At 49.5% G+C, this 23,067-nt stretch overlaps 1 protein-coding gene across 1 annotated transcript in view; it reads left to right on the forward strand.

Moving 5' to 3' along the window:
* SLC9A1 (solute carrier family 9 member A1) overlaps positions 1–23,067 on the forward strand; it is a 52,473-nt gene that overhangs the window by 18,657 nt on the left and 10,749 nt on the right. The window contains exon 2 of the mRNA XM_077150691.1: positions 21,427–21,887. Within this exon, the coding sequence (XP_077006806.1) occupies positions 21,427–21,887 (461 nt within the window). The remainder of the gene's footprint in view (positions 1–21,426; positions 21,888–23,067) is intronic.

Below are 23,067 nucleotides of genomic sequence, written 5' to 3' on the forward strand. Positions count from 1 at the left end.
GCCCTGAATGTGAGTCCTGGCTTGGTCACTCCTGGGCTGGGTGTGCTCTTGACCTTAAATGCTCTGAGCTTTGTTTTCTCATCTTTAATATAGGAGAACCTATACCCCCTTTAGAGGGATGTCACGGGGTGGGGTGGGGGTGTATCTTTTTTTTTTTTTTTTTTTTTTTTGCGTGGGCAGGCACTGGAAATTGAACCCGGGTCTCCGGCATGGCAAGTGAGAACTTTGCCACTGAACATGCCACCCTGTCATGGGGTTTTAATGAGATGATGTGCATAAGAGTACAAAGCAAAATGGAAAGAGCTGTGTACATGCTGGTTGTTATATAAACTCGTGGACTGTCAGAGGTAGAGGAGACCTCCGGGAAGTCAGCCCAGTCCCACATCCTACACCTGAGGAAACTGGTGTAGGCCGGAGAGGACCACATCCAGCAAGTGATGGAGCCAGAACTTAACCAAGGCCCACTGACTCCAAATAGTCCCCACTGCCACTTCCCAGCTTCCCCTCAGGGCTCCTACTCTCTCTTGGTCCGAGCTTAGCACTGATCAAGCAACTTCCTATGTGTAGGACACTTTAGACAATTTTGAAACCTCCAGTTACCCCCACTGATCACTTGCCAAGACCACTAGATGACTACAACTGCCAGGCAGCGAGCCTTGCCCACCGTTGTGTGGGCTAAGGGGGCCTGGAAGCAATGGGGGCTGGGACGGGAAGAAGATGCTGTCCTAGTTGAGGCGATGGTGTCTTCCCTGTCCCAATTGTACCCCCAAACCTGGGCCTCAGTTTCACAGTCACACTGGTCTCACCCCCTGAAGAAGTTAACAAGATCCCTGTTCGTCTTAGGAAGACAGAGCCTTGGGTTTCAGTAGTCCCTTAGACTTCTCCTAGCTTAGCCTTAGGAATTCCTGAGCCTGAGCCTTGCAGAGGCTAGAAAGGGACCCCTCCGGGCCGCCGGATTAGAAACTAGGCTGAGGTTGACAATCTGGCTGGTAAGGGCTGAGGTTGACAATCTGGCTGGTAAGGGCTGGGGCCTTTGCCTGACTTACCCTGCTCCTCCCCAAGAAGAATTTGGCACGATAAGATTTATATGTTCTGGGCCAGGTGAGCCCCACTCTTCCTGGTGTTCAGTATCACCTGCAATACCAGGTACAGAGTGGCAGAAATGGCCACTTGGAGCCATAGCTCATTCGGAAAACTCCCTTCACAGTGATATCAGAGAGCTGGGCAGGGTCCACCTGGCAGTGAGCACTTATTAGCACAGGGTGTGGCAAAACACACTTTCAGTAGCAGTGAATGGTGATGTCCCAAAAAGTCCAGCACAGAGACCAGGAGGCACAGCTCCCTCATCCTTGAGCACTTGCCTTGTAGGCACCACGACAGACCCTCTGCCTTCATCACCTCGGTGGTCCTGACCTGACCTAGTAAGGTGGGGGGAGATATCTCCATTTTATAAATGAGAACCCCAAGATCTAAAGAGGCAAACTAACTCACTCAGGTCACACAAAAAAGTAGGATCAGGTGACCTTGAATCCTGGAAGCAACAGCGAGAGTGTAAGAGCCATTTGAGATTATCTGGTCCCCTCCCTCCCGTATACAGGTGAGCAAACCCAAGGCCCAGAGTGTCTGGGACTGGAAGAATTAGGGCGGCAAGGGGACAAGCATCCAGGGACAGTGCTCTTTGCATTCCAGTGACATTAACATTGATAGTCGTTACCATGCAGAGGCCCAGCTTGCTCCTTTGAACCTTCTGAGACAGTTCCAGTATGTCCACCTTTGGGAGAATTGAGAAAACAGTCATCCAGATCATTTTCTTGTTCTAAGGTTCAGATGAGGAAACGGCTGAAAAACGCCCTGGAGAATAAACACCCGTAGGCTCCAGAGTCAGCCTTCTGGGCTTGAATCCTGCTTGGCCCTGCTACTCACCAGCCTTGGGAAAAGTAACTGAGCTTCTCCAAACCTCAGTTTTCCCATCTGTGATATGAGTATGAGAGTGCTGCCCTCAATGGGTAGATGTGAGGGTCAGGAAGCCCTTAATACATGCCATTTATCATTTATATTAACATCTGCATCTCACAAGGAAGCTGGGAGATGAAGCTGATAAGAACCAGGACTCTGGCCTCCGGGCCCTCAGTGTCCTGCCCAGTTCCGGCCACCACTGGCATCTCTCCTGCTGCAGGGAGTGTGTGCACCCCGCCCCTCTGGGCCATGTGCAGGATCACACGATGGGCCCTGCCCAGCCCATGGCCAGGGCAGAGCCAGGCGGAAGCCGGCACTGACAAAGACTTCCTTATCTCCTCCCTGGGCACAGCACAGTTACTTTTGGCGTGGGCTGGCTGGCAGCTTTCAGCCTGCCTAGGACCCTGCACCTCTGAGCCCTGCTCATCACTGAGGGCACTTGGCCGCCAGCCAGGCTGTCACTCCACAGCCACATCTGAGCTGGATTCCAGGGCCTGTGCCCTGAGGATGAGAGCCTATGCAGCAGAGAGTCACCAGGCAGTTTCCTATCGATCAGACTGGCATGAGGGCAGAGTTTGGGCTCTGGGATCAGGCAGTCCTGGGATCAAATACAAATTTTGTTGCTTCCTGGCTGTATAGCCTTTGGGCAAGTTTTTTAAGCTCTGAGTCTGTTTCTCCTCTGGAAATGGAAATAATAGTGTCTGCCTCCTGGTGTTGCTGAGGCTAACTGAGAAGGCACGGGGCTTGGTGCTCACTCTGCCTCCCCGTGGCGGTGTGCCTTATCCTCCCAGGGCAGTGCGCACAGGCACTAAACAGAGGCCCCTGGGCCAGACCCTGGCCTGGGAGGTGCTGTCGGAGTAGTTCTGGTCCTCTTTACTGGGGTACCAGAAAGCTCCTGGTTCTCCCCTGCACAGAGCACGTGCTGAACCCCAGCGTATAGGTACTGCTCAGGGCTGAGAGGGACCCGGAGGTTGAGTAAGTGAGTGGCTTACCCAGAGAGGGGTCCCTGCCCCCAGCACTCCCTGTTTGGGCCAAGAGCAGAATGCAAAGGCAGGGCTCAGAGCTGGGGGCAGTGTGGTTGGGGCCAGTGCAGTGGAGTCAGAAAGACCAGGTTGTGTGGTTTCCTCCATTATGGAAAGAAGATGGTGATGCCTATGTCTCAGAGTCATTAGGAGAATCATGCAGGCAAGAGATACAAAACATCACAGTGAAATGCTTGATGAAAGGTAGCTAAAAAAAAAAAAATAGTGGGAGGAGTGGTTTGATGGCATCATGGTCTGAGCAAGGACTGGTGGGGTAGACTGTCCTGGGTATGAGTCCTGGCTCTGTTACCACCTTGCTGTGTGACCCCAGCTATGTCTCTGCCCCTCTCTGGGCTTCATTATCTGCATCTGTGCAATGAAGAGCCTGGATGGGATGGTCTTGAAGAGCCCTATGGCTCCTGTTCTCCCCAGGAGGGGCCTGACCTCCCTTTTTTGGTCCCTTGAGTCCTGGGCCTTCCTGGCACTGAGACCAGGGCTTGCAGCTGGCCATGTCCTCATCTTTTCTCTGCAGTGTCCTCTAAAGGGCAGCCTCCTCTGAGCATGCTCACGCATCCACTTGGTGTATCTCCTGGCTCCTAGAGGCCTGAGGTGACACACTGTCCCCAGTTGTGGCGGGGGCAGGGGGGAGGCAGGAAGAGGCCCTCCAAGCGTGCCTTCCGTGTCCCCCATTTTTGCTGTGCTGAGCCCAGCTGGTTTGATTTCTAGGGGAAGTGTTGGGGAGACTTTCAGGACATCCCCTGGAGAGGGAGTCTCGGATACCTGTTAGGGGGAATCTCTGGCATCCCTGCTCTCCTCCCCATCCTGCAAGCCTGCCTTAGGGACTCTGCTGCTGTGAGTTTCATGGACCCTTTCTCTGCATGGTTCTTTTCAGCTTTTACAAAGCCTGCCACACCCACAACTCTTGTGAGCTGTATTCAGATACCCTGTAAGGAAGCAGGTATTATTCCCACTTTTCAGATGACAAGAAGCAGATTCGGGGGTGGGGGTGGGGGTGGGGTGGGCAGAACACTCTGCCTCCCTCGATCTTCCTTAGCCTTCCTCAGTGCCTCTGGAGACTCCTGCCATCCAGGCTCAGCCTGCAACCAGTGATGACAGGGACAGGGTGCCGAGCTCTGCCTCTGAGAGGCCCAGGTCTCCTGATCTCTTGTAGCTTCTTTGGCGGCTGTGTTGTGGTGCCAGTGGACCCTCTCTGGGCTTGGAGGCCGGGAAGGTATGGAGCTGAAACAGTGCCCTGAGGTAATGCCCCTGCTCATTCTTCCAAATTACCTCCCTTCCCAGCCATCTTCCTCTAGATCTCAAGCCTGTGATTGGGCCACCCAGGCTCCATTCCTCTGCCTCAGTGCCTGGAGTGTGGGTTCCCCAGCCCCAAAGAGGAGCTGTGTCTGACAGGTGGGTCCTCCTCTGGGACCTCCAGAGTAGGCCAAACAGCCCCTCTGCTTCCACGGCATTTCCTCTGTGCCCTTGCAGAAGCCAAGTCAGGGTGACAGCCACACGTGATCACAGGGTGCGCCAAGCCCTGGAGGGCAGAACACAGAAGCCCTTTGCTACTCTTCCATCCAAGAGCCATTACCTGCCCCTTTGTACCTTCCTTGAAAGCAGAACTGTCATAGATTATCCCTGCCATGCCCTTGTTCTACAGCTCCAAGGTGTTTCTGGTTTTGCTCTTCCCTTCTAGGGGGGTTTACCTCTTTCTCACAGCAACCCTGTGCCACAGGCGTTGTTGATCCACATGTTAGAGAGAAAGAAATGGAAGCTCAGTGCTGTGATTTGCCCAAGATCACAGAGAAGTTAGGGTTTAGGACTGGGAGAGATCAAGGACCTTTGTTGGCAGACCATGGCTCTTTACATGGCCTCATGCTGTCTCATGGAATTTTGCTCTAGCAAAACTGGGCAGCTGTGGACCTAGATGCCACGCTTGGTATTGAGACAGTTGGAGAGTATTGTAGCAACTGGCTTTGTCCAACAGCAGAGCTTGTCCGTGAGATGTCAGAGCTTCTAAGGTTCACACTGAGCCTCTGAGGATGGGGAAACTGAGGCTGGAGAAAGGCAAGAGCTTGTTCAAGTCACATAGTGAGTTGGTGGCAGGCTCTAGAATGGAACCCTGGTCTTCTGCTCCCTAGCCCTTCTTCTCTCCAAATGTAGCTTTCTGCCCTCTTAAAGCATTTGGAGGTGGTATGGGGGAGGGTCCACCCATCCTGCTGGAACCATGCAGAAGGCAGTGACAACCAGTTTGGAGCCTGGACCTAATGGCTGTGTGGTTGAACAGCTGTGCCTACCCCAGGTACTGAGGCAAGATGGCCAGTGCCATCTCCCTTGACTTCCTTCCCGAGTTGGATACAGGCAAGACTTTTACATAACCACTCCCCCGCCCCCCAGGTTACAGCCCTCTAGTGGCTCTGCTGGGTTTATCAGGTTGATTTGCAGTTCCCTCTCCAGGATATTCAAGGCCTTTCACAATCTGGTCCTGGGCAAGCACTGGATGGGAAGTTAGTAGTCCTGGGCTTGTGACTAGTCCTGGGCTCTGCTGCAACATATGTGATCTTCTGCGAGTTTCTGGACCCCTCGTATCTTTTTCCTCGTCTCTTGTCCACCACTCAGGGTTGTAGTGGGGACCAGAAGAGAGGTTGTTTTATGACTATCTCAGCCTTCACTGTCATTTGCTTCCAACAGAAATCTTCTGCCTACACTATGGTTATTCCCCCTTTCTTGCCTTTCCAGATACTGCTGCTTAGCCTGGAAGGCCTTCCTGGTGCCCCTCTAACTCCAACCCTTCAAGGCTGAGGCCAGCTTCAGCTAGGGTCTAGTGCACACAAGCATAGTGCCAAACACTGGAGATTAAATTAGATCAGACAGGAATCCTGCCCTCAAATTGTCACGCAGACCCAACAAACAAGTCTTGATTCTTACCATGTGTTAGGCTCTGTGCCGAGTGCTAGAAAACTAGGACCGAATCAGTGCCCTCAAGAAACTTGTGGTCAAGGGATGGGGGAACAGGACATGAAAAGCAATCAACCAACCTCGCTGTATGATCTGACTCTGAACAGAGAATTGTGTATTTCAGGCTCTGCAGGACCACAGAATCAAGACCAACTTGTTTCTACCCTGGGGGTTTTTAGGGAGAGCTGCTGGGACAAGGTGATGTAGGAGCAAACCCCTTGCAGGAGGTGTGGCTCTCCAGGGGACAAACAGTGATAGCCCACCCAGGCAGGGTCTTGCGATTCACACAGTGTTTCCATATCTGTGGTCTCATGAGCCTCACAGTAACCTCTTTAGGTCATTGAGGCAAGAGGCAATCATTCAACAAATACTGATAGGGAGCCCGCTATATGGCAACACTGCATGCTAGGGATATGACATCAATCACAACAGACCCTGCCCTCGAGGAGCTTATGTCTTGGTGGGGAATCCATCAGTGGCACAGATGGATTGTCAGGAAGTGATATGTTAGGGCATAAAGAAAGATAAAGCAGGGCAAGTAGATAGACAGAATTGGGGAAGGCCCTTCTGAGCAGGTGACATCCAAGCAGGGACCTAAAGAAGGAAGGGTACTGAAGAGTGTTGCAGGCAGAGGAAACAGCAAATACAAAGGCCCCAAAGCACTCAAGGGTGCTCAAGGGAAAGCAAGGAGCTGGAATAGTTTGAGGGGAGGGAGCAGAGATCTGAGTGTGATGAGAAGTCACAGGAAGATTTTGACCTTCCTTTTAAAGGGATGCCTTACCTTTTACGAATGTTCTCACTGGGCTGGATATATGAAGAGACTGGTGGGACAAGAGACCTATTGGGCTGCCATTGCAGTGGTCCCGGCAAATGCTCGTGGCAGCTCGGACTGGGTGGTCACAGTAGAGGTGGTGAGAAGTGTCAGATTCTGCATACATTTAGAAGGTTGCACCAGTGGGGTTTGCCGATGGATGTGGGGTATGAAAGCGAGAGAGGAGTCAAGGTTGAGTCCAGGGTCTGGGGCCTGAACAATGGAGTGATGCTGGGGAGATGGGGCCATTGTAAGAGGAGCAAGCAAGGGGATGGGAGATGAGAGTCGAGTTCTTGAGGGCGTCCATCTCCTGTGCCCTTTCTTCTGCAGATCCACCCCATGTCCACCCAGACATCCTGACCTAAGGATAGTCCTGTACCCATCTCTCCAAGAAGCCTCCCTTTTTTAATGGCCCACTCCAAGGTCTTTGGTCCAAGAGTCATTCTCTTGCAGTGGTGTCTTTCTGGCCATTCTGGGAGGTCACCAAAAGGCCCAAGTGGAGGGCTGGCTCATACCCCTTCTTCGTCACCACGTCCAGGTGCTGTGAAGCACATAATAGACTCCATAAAGCTGATTGAAATGGGAGGGAGAGAGAGGCCTGGTTGCCTCCCTGGGGCTGCTTCTCCCCCACCCCCAGCCAAGGCCACCTAAGTCCCACCCTCCCTTTGCAGCCCCACCTTCCCTGGAGCTGCTGAAAATGGGACACCATGACTCACTTATTGCAAGGCGGTTGTCCTGGAAATTGTAGATTTCTCTTCGTGTTGCTTTTCCACCACCATCTCTGTATTGCTTTACCTCTCTGTACCCAAGTGTGATGATGCTACAAGCAAGTTCAAGTTATATATAATGGATGTAATACATATTTATGCTATTAAGGTAAGTGACTTTCAGTTGGAAGGGGTACTAGAAACAACAGGTATTTGGATATCTAATTTCAGTTTTCTCCTGAATTTGCATTTTGTAAGCTATACCCTATCCACACCAAAAGGAAAAGAAAAGAAAAATCTATCTTTCCCAAAGCTCTAAAGTTTCTGGAAACAGAACCTTGTTGTGCCTCTTGTCTCTCCCATCGCCCCTGCCCACACACCCCCATGTGTGGGGCACACTGGTGCTTGGAGCTCCTGAGTCCTGGACAGGGCCAGGGTTGGGGCTAGTCCTGGCAGAGGGGACAGCTATGCTACCAGGGAAAGAGGAGGGCTGTGGCTTCAAACCAGACTTCCTAGGTTCTTTTCCAATTCAAGCATTCTGTGTCTTCACCCCCTGTACACTCCAGGGCTGAAATTCAGGGAGCTGAGAAGGGCCTCTTTTGCAAGAAGTGATTTAGGTTTTTCTAATGCCAGTAGTACCACAGGGTTACCGACTGGTGAATGTACAGAGAAACCAGAAGCCAAGGTCCTGTCAGCCGCAGAGGCCAGGTCTGACTGCAGCTCTTAGTAGAGGATTCCAGGTTTGAGAAATCAACCTTCAACCCAGGGCTTATCATGGGGCTCCGTTCAGTACGGCACAGCCAGGCCATATGTGCAGTGAGGTTACTGTGCAGGTGTGAGGGGACGGGCCAGCCTGGGTCTGAAACACTGCTTTGTGGCCCTGGCTATGTGATGTGTGACCGTGAGGCAAGTGGTCATCCCTCTGGTCTCTTTCCTTATCTTAAAATGGACACATAATAGTACATGTTGCATTAAGGTTGTTGAGAGAATCAAATGAGAGGCTGCAATAACATGCCTACTGCATTCTCTGCCCCATAGAATGTTTGTATGACATTCTATTTGTACATAATTTTAAAATTATAGGTTCAGAAAAGTTTGGAAGTATTTATACTAGACTGTTAACAGTGTATATTTAGGTTGGGGATGGCTGTATAGTGGACATAGGGAAAAGGGAGAGTCACTGGAAGATTATTCTCCTACTTAATGCACTTATATTCTGCTAGAATGTTTTTCTAAATGACCATCAGTTCCTTTTAAAATTAACCAAAGCAATGTATTTTCATTTTGAAATAATCTAAAAATACCAAAAATACCAGCATGTATCACATGGTCACCTGCCAGGGACCCAATCCAGCCTTGACAGTCTAGTGTCTTTGGAGTCTCAGGGTCTCCCCATCCCTCCCCAGTAAAACCAGCCTCCTGAGCTGACCCCCAACCCCCCAGATCATCATCTCCCTTGCCAGGCCCCATTGCCACTGCCTGCGTTCTGTCTCGTCAACATGCACAGGCTGTTTACAGCCTGTCTCTGTCCCTGTCCCTGTGTGAGTCATACTCCATCTCACTGCATGGGGATGCTTGATGCAGAGCCTTTCCGGCAGGGGGGTCGGGAAGGTCTGCGGAGTGAAATTCATTCAACAGATGTTCATAGAGCGCTTAGATAATTGGAGAGGCTGGGCTGGATGTGCTGCCCCAGCCTGGGGTGGGGTGGGGTAGGGGCAATGAAATGGGTCTTTAAGACCCAGGAAGAAGGCCGGTGGAGTGGAAGGCAGGACAGGAGGAGGACCCAGCTTGAGGCTGGGACAGGGGCATTCAGGGCCAGGCCTGAAGGTCAGGGGCTTTCGAGGAAGGTACGGAGACCCTCTGAGGCCTGCAGTGTTGGTTCGGGCTCCTTGGTTCAGTTCCTCCTGTGGTCTGCCTGCTCCGGGCCTGCCTTGCAGCACCTCTCACCGTATGGTCTTCATTTCCAGGCTGGCTTAAGGCTTCAGAGACCTCAGAAGGCTTTTTGGGATTCCTTGGCTATTCATTTGTTCACACTCACCCCCCACCCCCACCCCCACCCCCACCACCAACAGCAACCTGTCCTCCTACCAGTGTGGGTCCTGGGCCTTCTGAGACCCAACTTCAGTCCCACAGCCTTTAGAAAGCTTCTCATCATTCCCTTAACCAGTTTTTCCTGAGCGTTACCTTTATTGGGCCCAGGGTGGGGTGCAGGGATGCCCTGTGGTTTAGAACACCATCAGTGTGAAGGAGGGGGTTCAGGGAAGGCATCCCAGAGGAGGTGACACCTGTGCTGGATTTTTAAAGGTGACTAGAGGTTCAAGGGGACGAAGGATTTCTGTTTGCTTGTGCAGAGGTGTGGCATGGGGGCTTCTGGCTTCTAGAGGAGTTGCCAGAGAGGGGAGAGGTGAGAGGAGATAGGTCTGGAGAGAGGGGGACAATAAGTTGTAGGAGGGCTTGTGCCAGGGCTGAGGGTTAATCCTGAGTTTGGCCAGATCCCTTGACCCTAGAATCCTTGATCCCAGCATACCTGCTACAGCCTCCCCTGCTGGGTCTTTAAGAGTGGACTCTGGACAGTCGCTGCTGGCTCAGTCACCTGGGTTATAACTCTAGTGCGTCCCTGGCCACCCAGGCCTCCTGTGGCATTTCCATCCTTGCTTCTTTATCAGTCATCTCTGAAGTTTGCCTGTCACTTCACAATGTACAAGGTGCTTCCATGTCTGGTTCCTTGATTCTCATTTATATATGCATGAGGAGACAAAGGTCTGTTTGTGGTGTAATGATTCGCCCAAAGTCTCGAGGTCACTAAAAGATAGAGCTGGTTGTACCTGACCTGGGCTTTGGCCTCCTGGCCGGTGTTCTTTTTTCCATGCCTCATGTGGGCCAGCATATGCCGCTGTGTTTCCGCTTCCTAGCTGCTTTCCCACCCAGACCTGATGTTCCCAGAGGGTGGGACCTGTTTCCCCAACATAGTATGGCCCCCTGAAATGTGAACTGAAACAAGCAAGAAATAGTGCTGTTCCGGGCCTGCCTTGCAGCACCTCTCACCATATAGGAGAGAAGAGAGGGGAAAGCATCAAAAGAGACTCCCCTGTGTCTGGGGAATGATTCCTGCCCAGGTACTGGGATCACATTTATTTATGGCTGTTTTTTTGTGGGGGAGGCATATTGTAGGCTTGAATGCTCTTTCTGTTGATCCTGACAGGCTTCTTTTTAATTGAAGCAGATGACACAAAGAACTGGCAATTAAAATACCCGGGTTCTCATTTTGATTCTGCCACTTCCAAGCTTGGTAGCCTGGGGCCATTCACTTTGACTCTTGGAGTCTTGGTTTTCTCACCTGTCAGATGGTGGTCAAGGCACAAAATGACATGAGAGGAGGTGTATAAAAGCACCCAACATGGCTTGTATCAGATACTATAAGTGCCAACAGGTGCTCTTCTTGGGCTGGAGATCATATCTTAAAGTGGATCACGGTCAAGTAGAATCTGACTGGCTGGGCACTGCTGGTTTACATTTTTTTAAAATTGTCAGTAATGAAGTGACTGCTGTTGGCCAGAAGCTCTACATAAATTCTCCCAGGGCTGCTTACAGCTACCCCAGCAGTGGCATCACCCCCGGTACAGAGGAGGAGACTGAGGCTCGGAGATACACGTACCAGGTCTGTTCTAAGAGTTTTACACTGTCTTACAGCAGCCCTTGTGTTTGTATGTTGGCAAAGGTTTGGTGAAGTCAACTTGACTTCTTATTTGTCTTTTTCTTTCATCATTACCTACATATCTATTTGCTATGTGCAAGTTAATGTGCTAGGCTCTTTAGTGGATACAGAGCCTAGAATGGTTTTTCTCCTGCAACTCTGGCAAACTTTTATTGATCCTTCAAAGCCCAATTCATATGGGCCCTGCTCTGACAGCACCATCTAGTCTTAAAAGCTCAGCACCATGTCCATGCCCCTCCTCTTTCCCACACTTCACATCTAACAAGTCACTTTTTCATTTCAATTTTAATTTTTTAATTAATTTTTTTTAAATAACAAACACAAATATTCTTAACATATGATGATTCCATTCTACATATATAATCAGTAATTTACAGTATCATCACATAGTTGCACATTCATCATGATCATTTCTTAGAACATTTGCATCAAATCAGAAAAAGAAATAAAAAGACAACAGAAAAAATTGCGTACATACCATACCCCTTACCCCTCCCTTTCATTGATCACTAGCATTTCAATCTACTAATTTTTTTTTATTTTTATTAATCAAAAAAAAGAAAAGAAATTAACACAACATTTAGAAATCATTCCATTCTACATATGCACTCAGTAATTCTTAGTATCATCACATAGATGTATGATCATCATTTCTTATAACATTTGCATCGATTTAGGAAAAGAACTAGCAAAACAGCAGAAAAAGATATAGAATGTTAATATAGAGAAGAGAATTAATAATAATAATAAAAAATATATATATATAAAAAGGAAAAAGAAAAAAACAAAAACAAAAGATACAAACAAACAAACAAAAAACTATAGTTCAGGTGCAGCTTCATTCAGTGTTTTAACATAGATACATTACAATTAGGTATTACTGTGCTGTCCATTTTTAAGTTTTTGTATCTAGTCCTGTTGCACAGTCTGTATCCCTTCAGCTCCAATTACCCATTATCTTACCCTGTTTCTAACTCCTGCTGGTCTCTGTTACCAATGATATATTCCAAGTTGATTCTCGAATGTCGGTTCACATCAGTGGGACCATACAGTATTTGTCCTTTAGTTTTTGGCTAGACTCACTCAGCATAATGTTCTCTAGGTCCATCCATGTTATTACATGCTTCATAAGTTTATCCTGTCTTAAAGCTGCATAATATTCCATCGTAGGTATACGCCACAGTTTGTTTAGCCACTCGTCTGTTGATGGACATTTTGGCTGTTTCCATCTCTTTGCAATTGTAAATAATGCTGCTATAAACACTGGTGTGCAAATGTCCGTCTGTGTCTTTGCCCTTAAGTCCTTTGAGTACATACCTAGCGGTGGTATTGCTGGGTCGTAATCCATTCTGCCAGTCTATGTCTTTTGATTGGGGAATTCAGTCCATTAACTTTTAGTGTTATTACTGTTTGGATAATATTTTCCTCTGCCATTTTGGCTTTTGTATTATATATATCATATCTGATTTTCCTTCTTTCTACACTTTACTCCATACCTCTCTCTTCTGTCTTTTCGTATCTGACTCTAGTATTTCTTGCAGAGCTGGTCTCTTGGTCACAAATTCCCTCAGTGACTTTTTGTCTATAAATGTTTTAATTTCTCCTTCATTTTTGAAGGACAATTTTGCTGGATATAGGAGTCTTGGTTGGCAGTTTTTCTCTTTTAGTAATTTAAATATATCATCCCACTGTCTTCTAGCTTCCATGGTTTCTGCTGAGAAATCTACACATAGCCTTATTGGGTTTCCCTTGTATGTGACAGATTGTTTTTCTCTTGCTGCTTTCAAGATCCTCTCTTTCTCTCTGACCTCTGACATTCTAACTAGTAAGTGTCTTGGAGAATGCCTATTTGGGTCTATTCTCTTTGGGGTGCGCTGCACTTCTTGGATCTGTAAATTTAGGTCTTTCATAAGAGTTGGGAAATTTTCAGTGATAATTTCTTCCATTAGTTTTTCTCCTCCTTTCCCTTCTCTTCTCCTTCTGGGACACCCACAACACGTATATTTGTGCACTTCACATTGTCATTCAGTTCCCTGATCCCCTGCTCAAGTTTTTCCATTCTTTTCCCTATAGTTTCTGTTTCTTTTTGGAATTCAGATGTTCCATCCTCCAGTTCACTAATTGTAGCTTCTGTCTCTTTAAATCTACCATTGTAGGTATCCATTGTTTTTTCCATCTTTTCTACTTTGTCCTTCACTCCCATAAGTTCTGTGATTTGTTTTTTCAGATTTTCTATTTCTTCTTTTTGTTCAGCCTATGTCTTCTTCATGTCCTCCCTCAATTTATTGATTTGGTTTTTGAAGAGGTTTTCCATTTCTGTTCGTATATTCAGCATTAGTTGTCTCAGCTCCTGTATCTCATTTGAACTATTGGTTTGTTCCTTTGACTGGGCCATATCTTCAATTTTCCGAGCGTGATCTGTTATTTTCTGCTGGTGTCTGGGCATTTGATCAGATTTCCCTGGGTGTGGGACCCGGCTGGTTGAAAGGTTTTTCTGTGAAATCTCTCGGCTCTGTTTTTCTTTTCCTGCCCAGTAGGTGGTGCTCGTGGCGCTCATCTGTCTGCAAGTCCCACCAGTAAAAGATGCTGTGGCTCCTTTAACTTGCCAATCTGAATCTCGCAGTCGACCCGGGAAACCGTGCGTGGAGGGGGGGTCGCCGGCCACCGCAGCTTGGGGGAGTGCCGGTCCAAATTGCCCAGCTGGCCCGAGACGCCAAGCGTGGTGGGAGGGCCCCGCTATCCAACGTTCCCAGTCAGACCGGGGAGCCACGTGCGTGGAGGGGACCCCAGTCGCCAGCTGCCCCGGCCCGGGAAAGCGCACGCCCCTCGGGTATCTCACCGCAGCGGATTCTCCCTGCCCGTTCAGCCATTCCAGAATGGGGTACGCTATCTTTTTGGTCTCTGTCGTGGCTCCAGGAGCTGTTTCGTATTGTTTCTGTTTCTTTAGTTGCTGTTCTGGAGGAGGAACTAAGACCCGCGCATCTTACTAAGCCGCCATCTTCTCCCTCAATCTACTAAATTTATTTTAACGTTTGTTCCCCCTATTATTTATTTTTATTCTGTATGTTTTACTCATCTGTTGATAAGGTGGATAAAAGAAGCATCAGACACAGGGTTTTCACAATCACACAGTCACTTTGTGAAAGCTATATCATTATACAATCATCATCAAGAAGCATGGCTACTGGAACACAGCTCTACATTTTCAGGCAGTTCCCTCCAGCCTCTCCATTACACCTTGACTAGTAAAGTGATATCTTTTTAATGCGTAAGAATAACCTCCAGGATAATCTTTCAACTCTGTTTGGAATCTCTCAGCCATTGACACTTTAGTTTGTCTCATTTCACTCTTTCTCCTTCTGGTTGAGAAGGTTTTCTCAATCCCTTGATGCTGAGTCTCAGCTCATACTAGGATTTCTGTCCCACGTTGCCAGGAAGGTCCACACCCTGGGAGTCATGTCCCATGTAGATGACGGGGGGGGGGTGGGTGGGACGGTGAGTTTGCTTGTTGTGTTGACTGGAGAGAGAGACCACATCTGAACAACAAAAGAGGTTCTCTTGGGGGTGACTCTTAGGCCTAATTTTAAGTAGGCTTGATCTATCCTTTTGGGGATTAAGTTTCGTATGAACAAACCCCAAAATTGGGAACTCAGCCTGTTGCTTTCGTTGTCCCCACTGCTTGTGAGAATATCAGGATTTCTCCACTTGGGGAAGTTAAATTTTCCCTCTTTCTCACCATTCCCCCAAGGGGACTTTGCAACTACTTTTTTACTCACTGTTCAAATCACTCTGGGATTTATTGGGGTATCACTCTGGACAAACATACAAAATCTTATGCCCTACTAAGGTTCCATGTACTTACGATGTTCAATTAAGCTGTCCACATAGGTTATATTAGGAACTGCACTAGTCAAAATATAAATTTTATACCAAATAAACATTTTTTTATTTAATCTCACACATAAGTTAAAATTTTAAAATATTAATTACCATCTATTTTCAGCACCCTGCAGTAATGAAATTCCTTTGTTCTTCTTCATGCAAAAGCATTTTTAAATTTGTACATTTAGTCACTACCATTATACACTCTAGGCATTCCTAGATTATACCATCTCAGTCTTTATCGTCTATCTTTCTGATTTCATTTGTGCCCCCAGCCCTCCTCCCTCTATGATTCTCACATTCAGTTTCATTCAGTGTTCAAACATTATTGTATTACAGTTAGGTAGTATTGTGCTGTCCATTTCTGAGTTTTTACAATCAGTCCTGTTGCACAATCTGTATCCCTTCAGCTCCAATTACCCAGTATCTTACTCCATTTCTATCTCCTGATGGTCTCTGTTACCAATGAAATTCTCCAAGTTTATTCAGTAATGTCAATTCATATCAGTGAGACTATACGGTATTTGTCCTTTTGTTTCTGGCTAATCTCACTCAGCATAATGTCCTTAAGGTCCATCCATGTTGTTACATACCTCAAAACTTTATTCTGTCTTATAGCTGCATAATATTCCATCGTATGTATATACCACAGTTTGTTTAGCTGCTCATCTGATGATGGACATTTTGGCTGTTTCCATCTCTTGACAATTGTAAATAATGCTGCTATAAATATTGGTGTGCAAATGTCTAATAAGTCACATCTAACTCAGTTCACAAACAGTAGCTGCCTACTCTGTGCTAGAAACTGGAGACCCAGGTGACAATAAAGTTCCTGTCCTCAGTGAGCTTATAGCCCAATGATGGGCAAGTCTACAACAACAGCTCACAATAATGTAGGGGGATTTGTGTCATACTCGAGTCTCAAAGAAAACTGTAATAGTAATAGCAGTTACCACTTTTTGCTAACATTGAGTGCCAGCATTGTTTGTAGGCTTTTACACAGATGAGGAAACCGAAGGCAGGAGACATAAAATAAGTTGCCCAAGGTCACCCCAGCTACTCAGTGGCTGTACCCTGCCTGGAACCAAGTTTTCTAGCCGTGAGAACACAGTGTGGGTGACCAGTGCCACTGGACGTTGTCTCTGCTGTTGGTCTGTCTGAATATCCTGAGGCAGTGATGTTTCTGTTCTAGTCTTGTTTGTCTTTCTCCTCCTCCCTCACAGCTGACATCCATGGTGGGAAGACTCAACACTGAGGACAATCAGGCGTGGGCCCTGCCTGCACTCAAGGATCCTAAGAGTTTGGTGGAGGAGACTGATCCCTCCTGTCTGAGTTAACTTGGGAGGGCTTCCTAGAGGTGGTGGGCTTAAAAGAGACAGGATTTCACAGTCTTTACTAGGCCACTAGAGTGGAAGGGGAGCTGTGGTGAGACCTCCCTGGAGAGGAGCTCATGGAAAGAAATAACCTATTGCCCTGGGAGCTGCCTTGGGTGTCTTCAGTCCTGGACTTCCTCAGGACACAGTTCCTCTTAGAAACAATAGAAATAAAACCAGGGATGACTTTATTTATAAGCACCTACAAACACAGAACCTGGAGCCAGTCTGCCTGAGTCTGAATCCCAGCTCTGCTGGTTACCAGCTATGTGACTGCAAGTTGCTTAACTTTTCTGTGCCTCAGTTTCCTTATCTGTAAAATAGGGGAATGGTATTGTAACCTTCCAGAGCTGTGGTGAGGAACAAATGAGCCAAGTGCAAGAGACTGTTGAAAGCTGGCCGCTCATTGAGGGCTGTTACCTTTCATTGTTGTGGCTGAGGCTGGTTGCTGGGGCAGTTGAAGAGGGAGTTAAAGAGATGGAATGTTGTGCAACTGGGAATCCCTTGGGGCCTGACCGAGTTGCAGCCCCAGAGCAGTCCTCAGGCCTGGAACTAGAGCGGCAGAGCCCCCCACGTGCCCCTGGGTTCCTGGTGACTTGGCACTGGTGGGCCAAGGAGGCCTCTCTTTCCAGCACTCCCCACGGTTCCCAGGCCAGGGGAGAGATGTGGGGAGCCAAATCAACAATATCTGGTTCCCCTGGCAACCGAGGGTGACGTGGGACAGCCTTGCTGCTCCACCCCACCCATCTAAGCAGATGGGGACAATCAGCGGAGGTGTAAATAAAACATTCTCATGGAGAAGAGCAGCTGCAGAGGACCTGGAGCCCCCCCCCCATTCCAATCTTGGTGAAGTGTCTGCACAACATGCCACACTGTGTGTGTGTGTGTGTGTGTGTGCGCGCACACACATGCACACATGTGTTTCCCCTTAGCACCCCCAGTTCTCCAACTACCACCTACAGTGGGTAGAATGAAAAGCACCTCCCCCCCACCCTCTTCCCTAAAAGGGGAGCCAGCCTTCGTGACAGGGGTTTGCCCTGTGACTGGAAGATGCTGAATTCCACACCTTTTCGTGTCCTTGCTCTAGGAGGACTGGGTACCCTCAAAGGAGGCCATGTGGCAGGGAAGCCCTCTGGATTTGGAGCCCAGAGACCTGGGTTCTTATAGTGGACCTTTGACAGGTCACTAAACTGTCTTTGAGCCTCAGTTTCCCTCTCCATGTAATGGAGAATTGCGCTCTAAGATCCAGCCCTCACATCTCCAGATCTCTGATTCTAACAGCCTCTGCCCCACCCCTGATTCCATTCTGGTGACAGCCCCACTGCCATGAAGTTTGGGCCTTGGAAGTTTTGCCTCATGTTTGGCATCTCACCTCAGTGCCTGGCCTTTGTCACGGTACCCGGTCCCTCCCCCTTTCCCCACTCCCAGTGTAAACAAGCGCCCTGGGTTTGAGGGGACTCTCCTGAGACAGGGCGGGGAAGGTTGGTGGAGTCAGAGCTTGGGAGTGGGACAAGCCAGGACAGGCCGCAGGCCACTCCCCCTTTCCTTGAGTTGCTGGACCTGAAGGCGCCTCCCCCTGATGCCAGTCTCCACTCCCAGCCCCCAGTCCGGGAAGCTGCTTTCCAGTAAGGTGCTGCCTACCCACGGGCAGGGAGCCAAGAGTGGATCTCAGCCTTCCTCCTCAGCCTGTGCTGGCCCTCCCCTCCTCGTCCCTCACCCCAGAGAGCCCCCCAGGGCCTGGAGTTCCCTCTGCTCCCTGAGAGGCAGGCCCAGGGACAGGGAGATGTTGGCATGGGGGGCTGCTTCGGGTACATGCCCCATCCCAGGCCATCTGGGCTCTGTCTTACGTTACTTACTCACAAGGAGTCAGAAAGCCCAGGACCTGGTCCTCATTCCCTGGGTGGCTTGGACAGGTCCTGCCTCTCCTCTGAACTCATTTTTCATTTGCCAAATAGGAACGGCAACTGTCTGTTCACCCAGTGATGGAGGCCTGCGGGCCCAGTGGTCTCCAGGTCTGGAAAAGCATGGTCTGAGCCAGAGCCACCCCTGTGTCCCCAGTGCTCAACACTGGCCTGGCTCAGAAAATACCCGTGTTGGAGTAGATGATTAATTGACCCTTTCTGCCACTAGTTTAAGACAATTCTAAGCTAGAGTAGAACTCCTCCCTTGCACTCTGGGGAAGTTGCCTGATCTTGCTGAGCATCAGCTTTCTCTTCTGCAGAGTAGGGACAGCACCCACCCCCCAAGGCTGTTGTGAGGGTAAATGAAGTGAGTGTGCCAGGCTACCCGCACAGTGGGGCTCGTCGTGCACCTTCAGAAATAACAAATATCTTTATGTCACTCCTCTTGGTTTGTCCCCACCCCCACCCCCTCCCAGGCAGGAGCTGTGGCTTACTCATCTCTGAATCTCCCAGGCAGTGTCTGGCACTTCGTAGGGCCAGGAAAGCTCTGTGGATTGGACTGATGGTGTAGAGGGGTGGGAGACATTTTAAGCCACCAGGTGGAGGCGGAAGGTGTCATCTGCCTGCCCTCAGCCGTCTCTTTGTACTCCAGGTCTAGGGGGGATGTGGGGGTCTAGGAGGTTCAGATGGCTGGAGCTGGACTGGACTGCTGATCAATCTTGGGAAGCTGCTTTCTGGCTGGTGCTTGCAGGGACTCTGCTTATCCCAAACTCCCATGCTGTCCTGTCTCCCTTTCAGGGCAGCGTGAATCTTGGATGTGGGGTCCTTGTCTCTACTGCATCTGCTTGGGTTGTCTGACCTTAGAGAAACCCAGGCAGTGACTATGGATTCAAAGTTACAATTGAGGGAGGCACTGAAGAAGGATTCCTGCCCTGGGAGGAGGCAGGGGTGGTCAGAGATGGCTTCCTGGAGGAGGAGGCCTGTGGTAGGCTATGGTGTCAACCGCACACAGTATGGGTAGAGATGCAGGAATGGTGTTCTAGAGAGAGGAGGTAAACTGATCTGAGGTCAAAGATCTGAAGGCAAAAGAGGATGGAGCTCATTGGGGAATTGCAAGGAATTTGGCAAGGTTGAGACATTAAGAGTTGACAATGGAAAAAGTGGGTGGTGAGGGAAGACCAGATTACAAAGGAGATGATGAAAGTTTGAACTTTTCCCTGTATATCAAGAGAGACTTGGATCCACATGACCTTGCACGTCAGTGAGCTGAACACTGCGTGTGACCAGTAGACACTGTAAAGGCTGGGGGACTTCAGCCAAAGAGGCAACTTCTGGTCAGGTCTGTTTTGAAGTCAGGAGAATGGATGTGGTGGTTCTGAGGCCCTCTCCTGGCCTAGGTTGAGTCATTCCTTTGTTTAACAGATTTTGAGTGTCTCCTGGGGCTTTGTGCTGTGCTGGGGTTCTAGACCTAGATAGTGGGGGGGTTGTTTATTTTTAACAGATTTATTTATTTAACAGACATGCTAAATATTGATGGTTGGTGCAGTACTCCTTTTCCCAAGTGCACTTATGAAATCTTGAGCATTCTACAACCCTACATAGTATTTTGCGTGTGAGTCTTGACTTGTAGCTGTGCTAGCACTACCCAGATTAGTACCAGAGAGTAGGAGGGGCTTTGGCATGGGAAGGGCTCCTCCTCCTGCTTCCCAGGGATCTCAGGGGTAGTGAAACAGAAGCCTGGCGGGGCAGGTTGTCAGCAATCACATGGGCAATGGCCCAACACTGTGCGTTTTCAAATCAGCAGATATTCGTCAAGCACCCTCTGTGTCCCCAGCCCTGGAGATGATAAACAGATATGGAATCTGCCCGTGCAGGACTTATGGGCTGGGAAGGGAGGAGAGAAGGGGCCCTCTCACCTTGACAAAGCTCATACCCTCTTGGCCAAGTTGGGATTATGGTACCCAACATGCTAGCTGTTCAGGGCTTCTCCCTTCCATCACCTCCGAAAAACAACAGAAACCCCTAGGGGACTTGGGGCTCTGTGGCTAAACCTGGCATTGAGGGAGGCACTTCTCTGAAGGGGATTTTTACTGTTCTCCAGCTCTAGGTTTGGAGGCCTGAGGTGGGCCTCAGCATGACCTGCTGCTGACAGGACATGGCCCTGGAGGGTGGTTGGTGGGTCTCAGGAGTGGGAGCACACAGCCCCATTCCTCCCTGGGGGAGGAGGAAGGAAGAGGAGGACAGCCTGAGTTACAGAACTGCAGAGCTCGCTGGTAGCTAGAGGATCAGATGTGGGTCCTCTCCTGATTCTATTACTAATTTGCTGCATGACCTCAGGCAAGTCCCTTTCCCTTTCTGAGCCTCACTCACCCCATTTTAAAATGGGTGGGATTGGTCTAGGGACAAGGCAGCAAATAGGTTTTGACTCATTCCCAAGCCATTGACTGCTGTTGGCTTCCTCAAGCCCAATTTTGAGCAGCTGTCTGGGCTCAGCAGGAAAGTATGCCAAGATTATTTTACAGGGGTTCGCCATGAGTCTGGGATTGGAGGTGGCCGTATGTGGGCTGCACCTTTAGAGATCCAGGCAGTATTGTGCCATGTCCCTTCCTGTGCTTCTTTCTACCTCCCGTGTCACTTCTCCAGTCTGCCTTCTGTTCCAGCATCTCCATTTTAGGGAACTCACTATCTTCTCTCAGGCAGAATTGCTGTACTGTTATTCCTTGATGTAAAATCTGTCTCCTTGACCTGGAGACTGGAAGGATGATGAGTTCAGCCTAAGGTGTTTGGAGCCTTGTTCTATCAACTAATAATTCCTACCTCTGGGGTCATACAGAGCTGCTTCCTTCTAGTGTTTTATAACAGTGATAGGGAGATAGCACCTGCTTATCCTTGGAAAGAAGCACTTTAATGGCGTCCTCACGTAGTTTATTTCCTCCATTTCACAGGCCAGGATGCAGAGGCCCAGAAGGTTAGCAGAGTGACTGTGGCCCTTTGAGCCCGGCCCTTGCAACCCTGGCAGCACAGGCCAGCCGCCATCCCCATGCCCAGGTCTCCTGCCTCCCCTGCGAGCCCACAGCCTGCCGTTCTCTCCCCCTCTGCAGGTTTCCACGTGATCCCCACCATCTCGAGCATTGTCCCGGAGAGCTGCCTGCTGATCGTGGTGGGGCTGCTGGTGGGGGGCCTGATCAAGGGCGTGGGGGAGAAGCCCCCACTCCTGCAGTCACATATCTTCTTCCTCTTCCTGCTGCCGCCCATCATCCTGGACGCGGGCTACTTCCTGCCGCTGCGGCAGTTCACAGAGAACCTGGGTACCATCCTCATCTTCGCCGTGGTGGGCACGCTGTGGAACGCCTTCTTCATGGGGGGCCTCATGTACGCCGTGTGCCTGGTGGGCGGGGAGCAGATCAACAACATCGGCCTCCTGGAGAACCTGCTCTTCGGCAGCATCATCTCGGCCGTGGACCCCGTGGCTGTGCTTGCTGTCTTCGAGGAAATTCACATCAACGAGCTGCTACATATCCTTGTCTTCGGGGAGTCCCTGCTGAATGACGCCGTCACTGTGGTGAGGGGCGGGGCCATGGCCACGTGCACACAGGGCCTGGGTCCAAAGCCAGGTCCAGGAGTGAACCTCACATCCGTGCAATAATCCTGGTGAAAACCCGGCTGATAGTCAACCCTGTGTGCTGAGGGCCAGGCAGCAGCTGAGCCCTTGGCGTGGATTGTTTCTTTTACTCCTCACCATAGCCGTTGGAGGTGCTTATGATTTCCTTTCACAGAGGAGGAAACAGGCCCAAAGAAATTAGCCAGCTTGCGGGTGATGGAACCAAGATTTGAACCCAGGTCTGGCTGAGCACGTGTCCTTACTAAGCTATGTGCCCTCTCCCTGACATACAGTATGATGGGATCTTGAACTTGCTCTGTGCCTCAGTTTCCCTTCTTAGACCATTTGATCTGAGGGGCCTCTCAGCTCTCATGGTGGCTATGTCTAATGTTAGATGTTGGTTTGGGCAGAGTTTTGGGGCAGAGATTGCGGAAAGGTGTCTTGCCTCCAAAGCCTCCAGGAGGTGATAAGTAAAATGGGTTGGCCTGGGTTGGTCCCTTGCTGGTGTGACCTTAGGAAAATAACTGCACCTCTCTGGGCCTCACCTTCCTCAGCTGCAGAATGTCAGAGTTGTCATTTCCTTCCTGCCAGGGTCTAGCAAGGATAGACACTCTGTCCACTGTAGGTCTGCACATGCCTTTCCTCCCAGCCAGTTTCCTCAGGAAACAGATAGGTGTGCATGAGCACACATGTCATGTTGTGAAAACACCTCCTGCCCTTCCTAACTGGACCCCCCAGTGAGCAGCTGCACAACAGAAAAGCACAAGAGCATATGTGCATGCCCAGTCCATGCATACATGCATGTACTCATGCAGGCCTCCTGCCCACCCCTTCTCTTCCACCCCAGCCCTTCAGGAAGCAGAACCTCAAAGTAGAGACAGGCAGTGGCGTTCAGCTGCCCATAGCCTCGGCTTCCCCTTCTTCCCCTTCACATGGAGCTGGAGAGAGAGTAGCTGAGTTGGAGCAGCCAGGCCTCGATCCTGGTTTCTTCTAGCACCAGCTTTTGCCCAAAGTCACAGTATGAGCCTCAGTTTCCCCATCATAACACAGGGAGTGCAGTGCCCAGTCTGTCATCCTTCCAGGTTCATGTAGGAGCTATTCTCACTAATTTTCATGACAGGTGCCAAATAGGAAACCCTTC

This window comes from Tamandua tetradactyla, chromosome 2, assembly GCF_023851605.1.
Source record: "Tamandua tetradactyla isolate mTamTet1 chromosome 2, mTamTet1.pri, whole genome shotgun sequence".
NCBI classification, from domain to species: domain Eukaryota; kingdom Metazoa; phylum Chordata; class Mammalia; order Pilosa; family Myrmecophagidae; genus Tamandua; species Tamandua tetradactyla.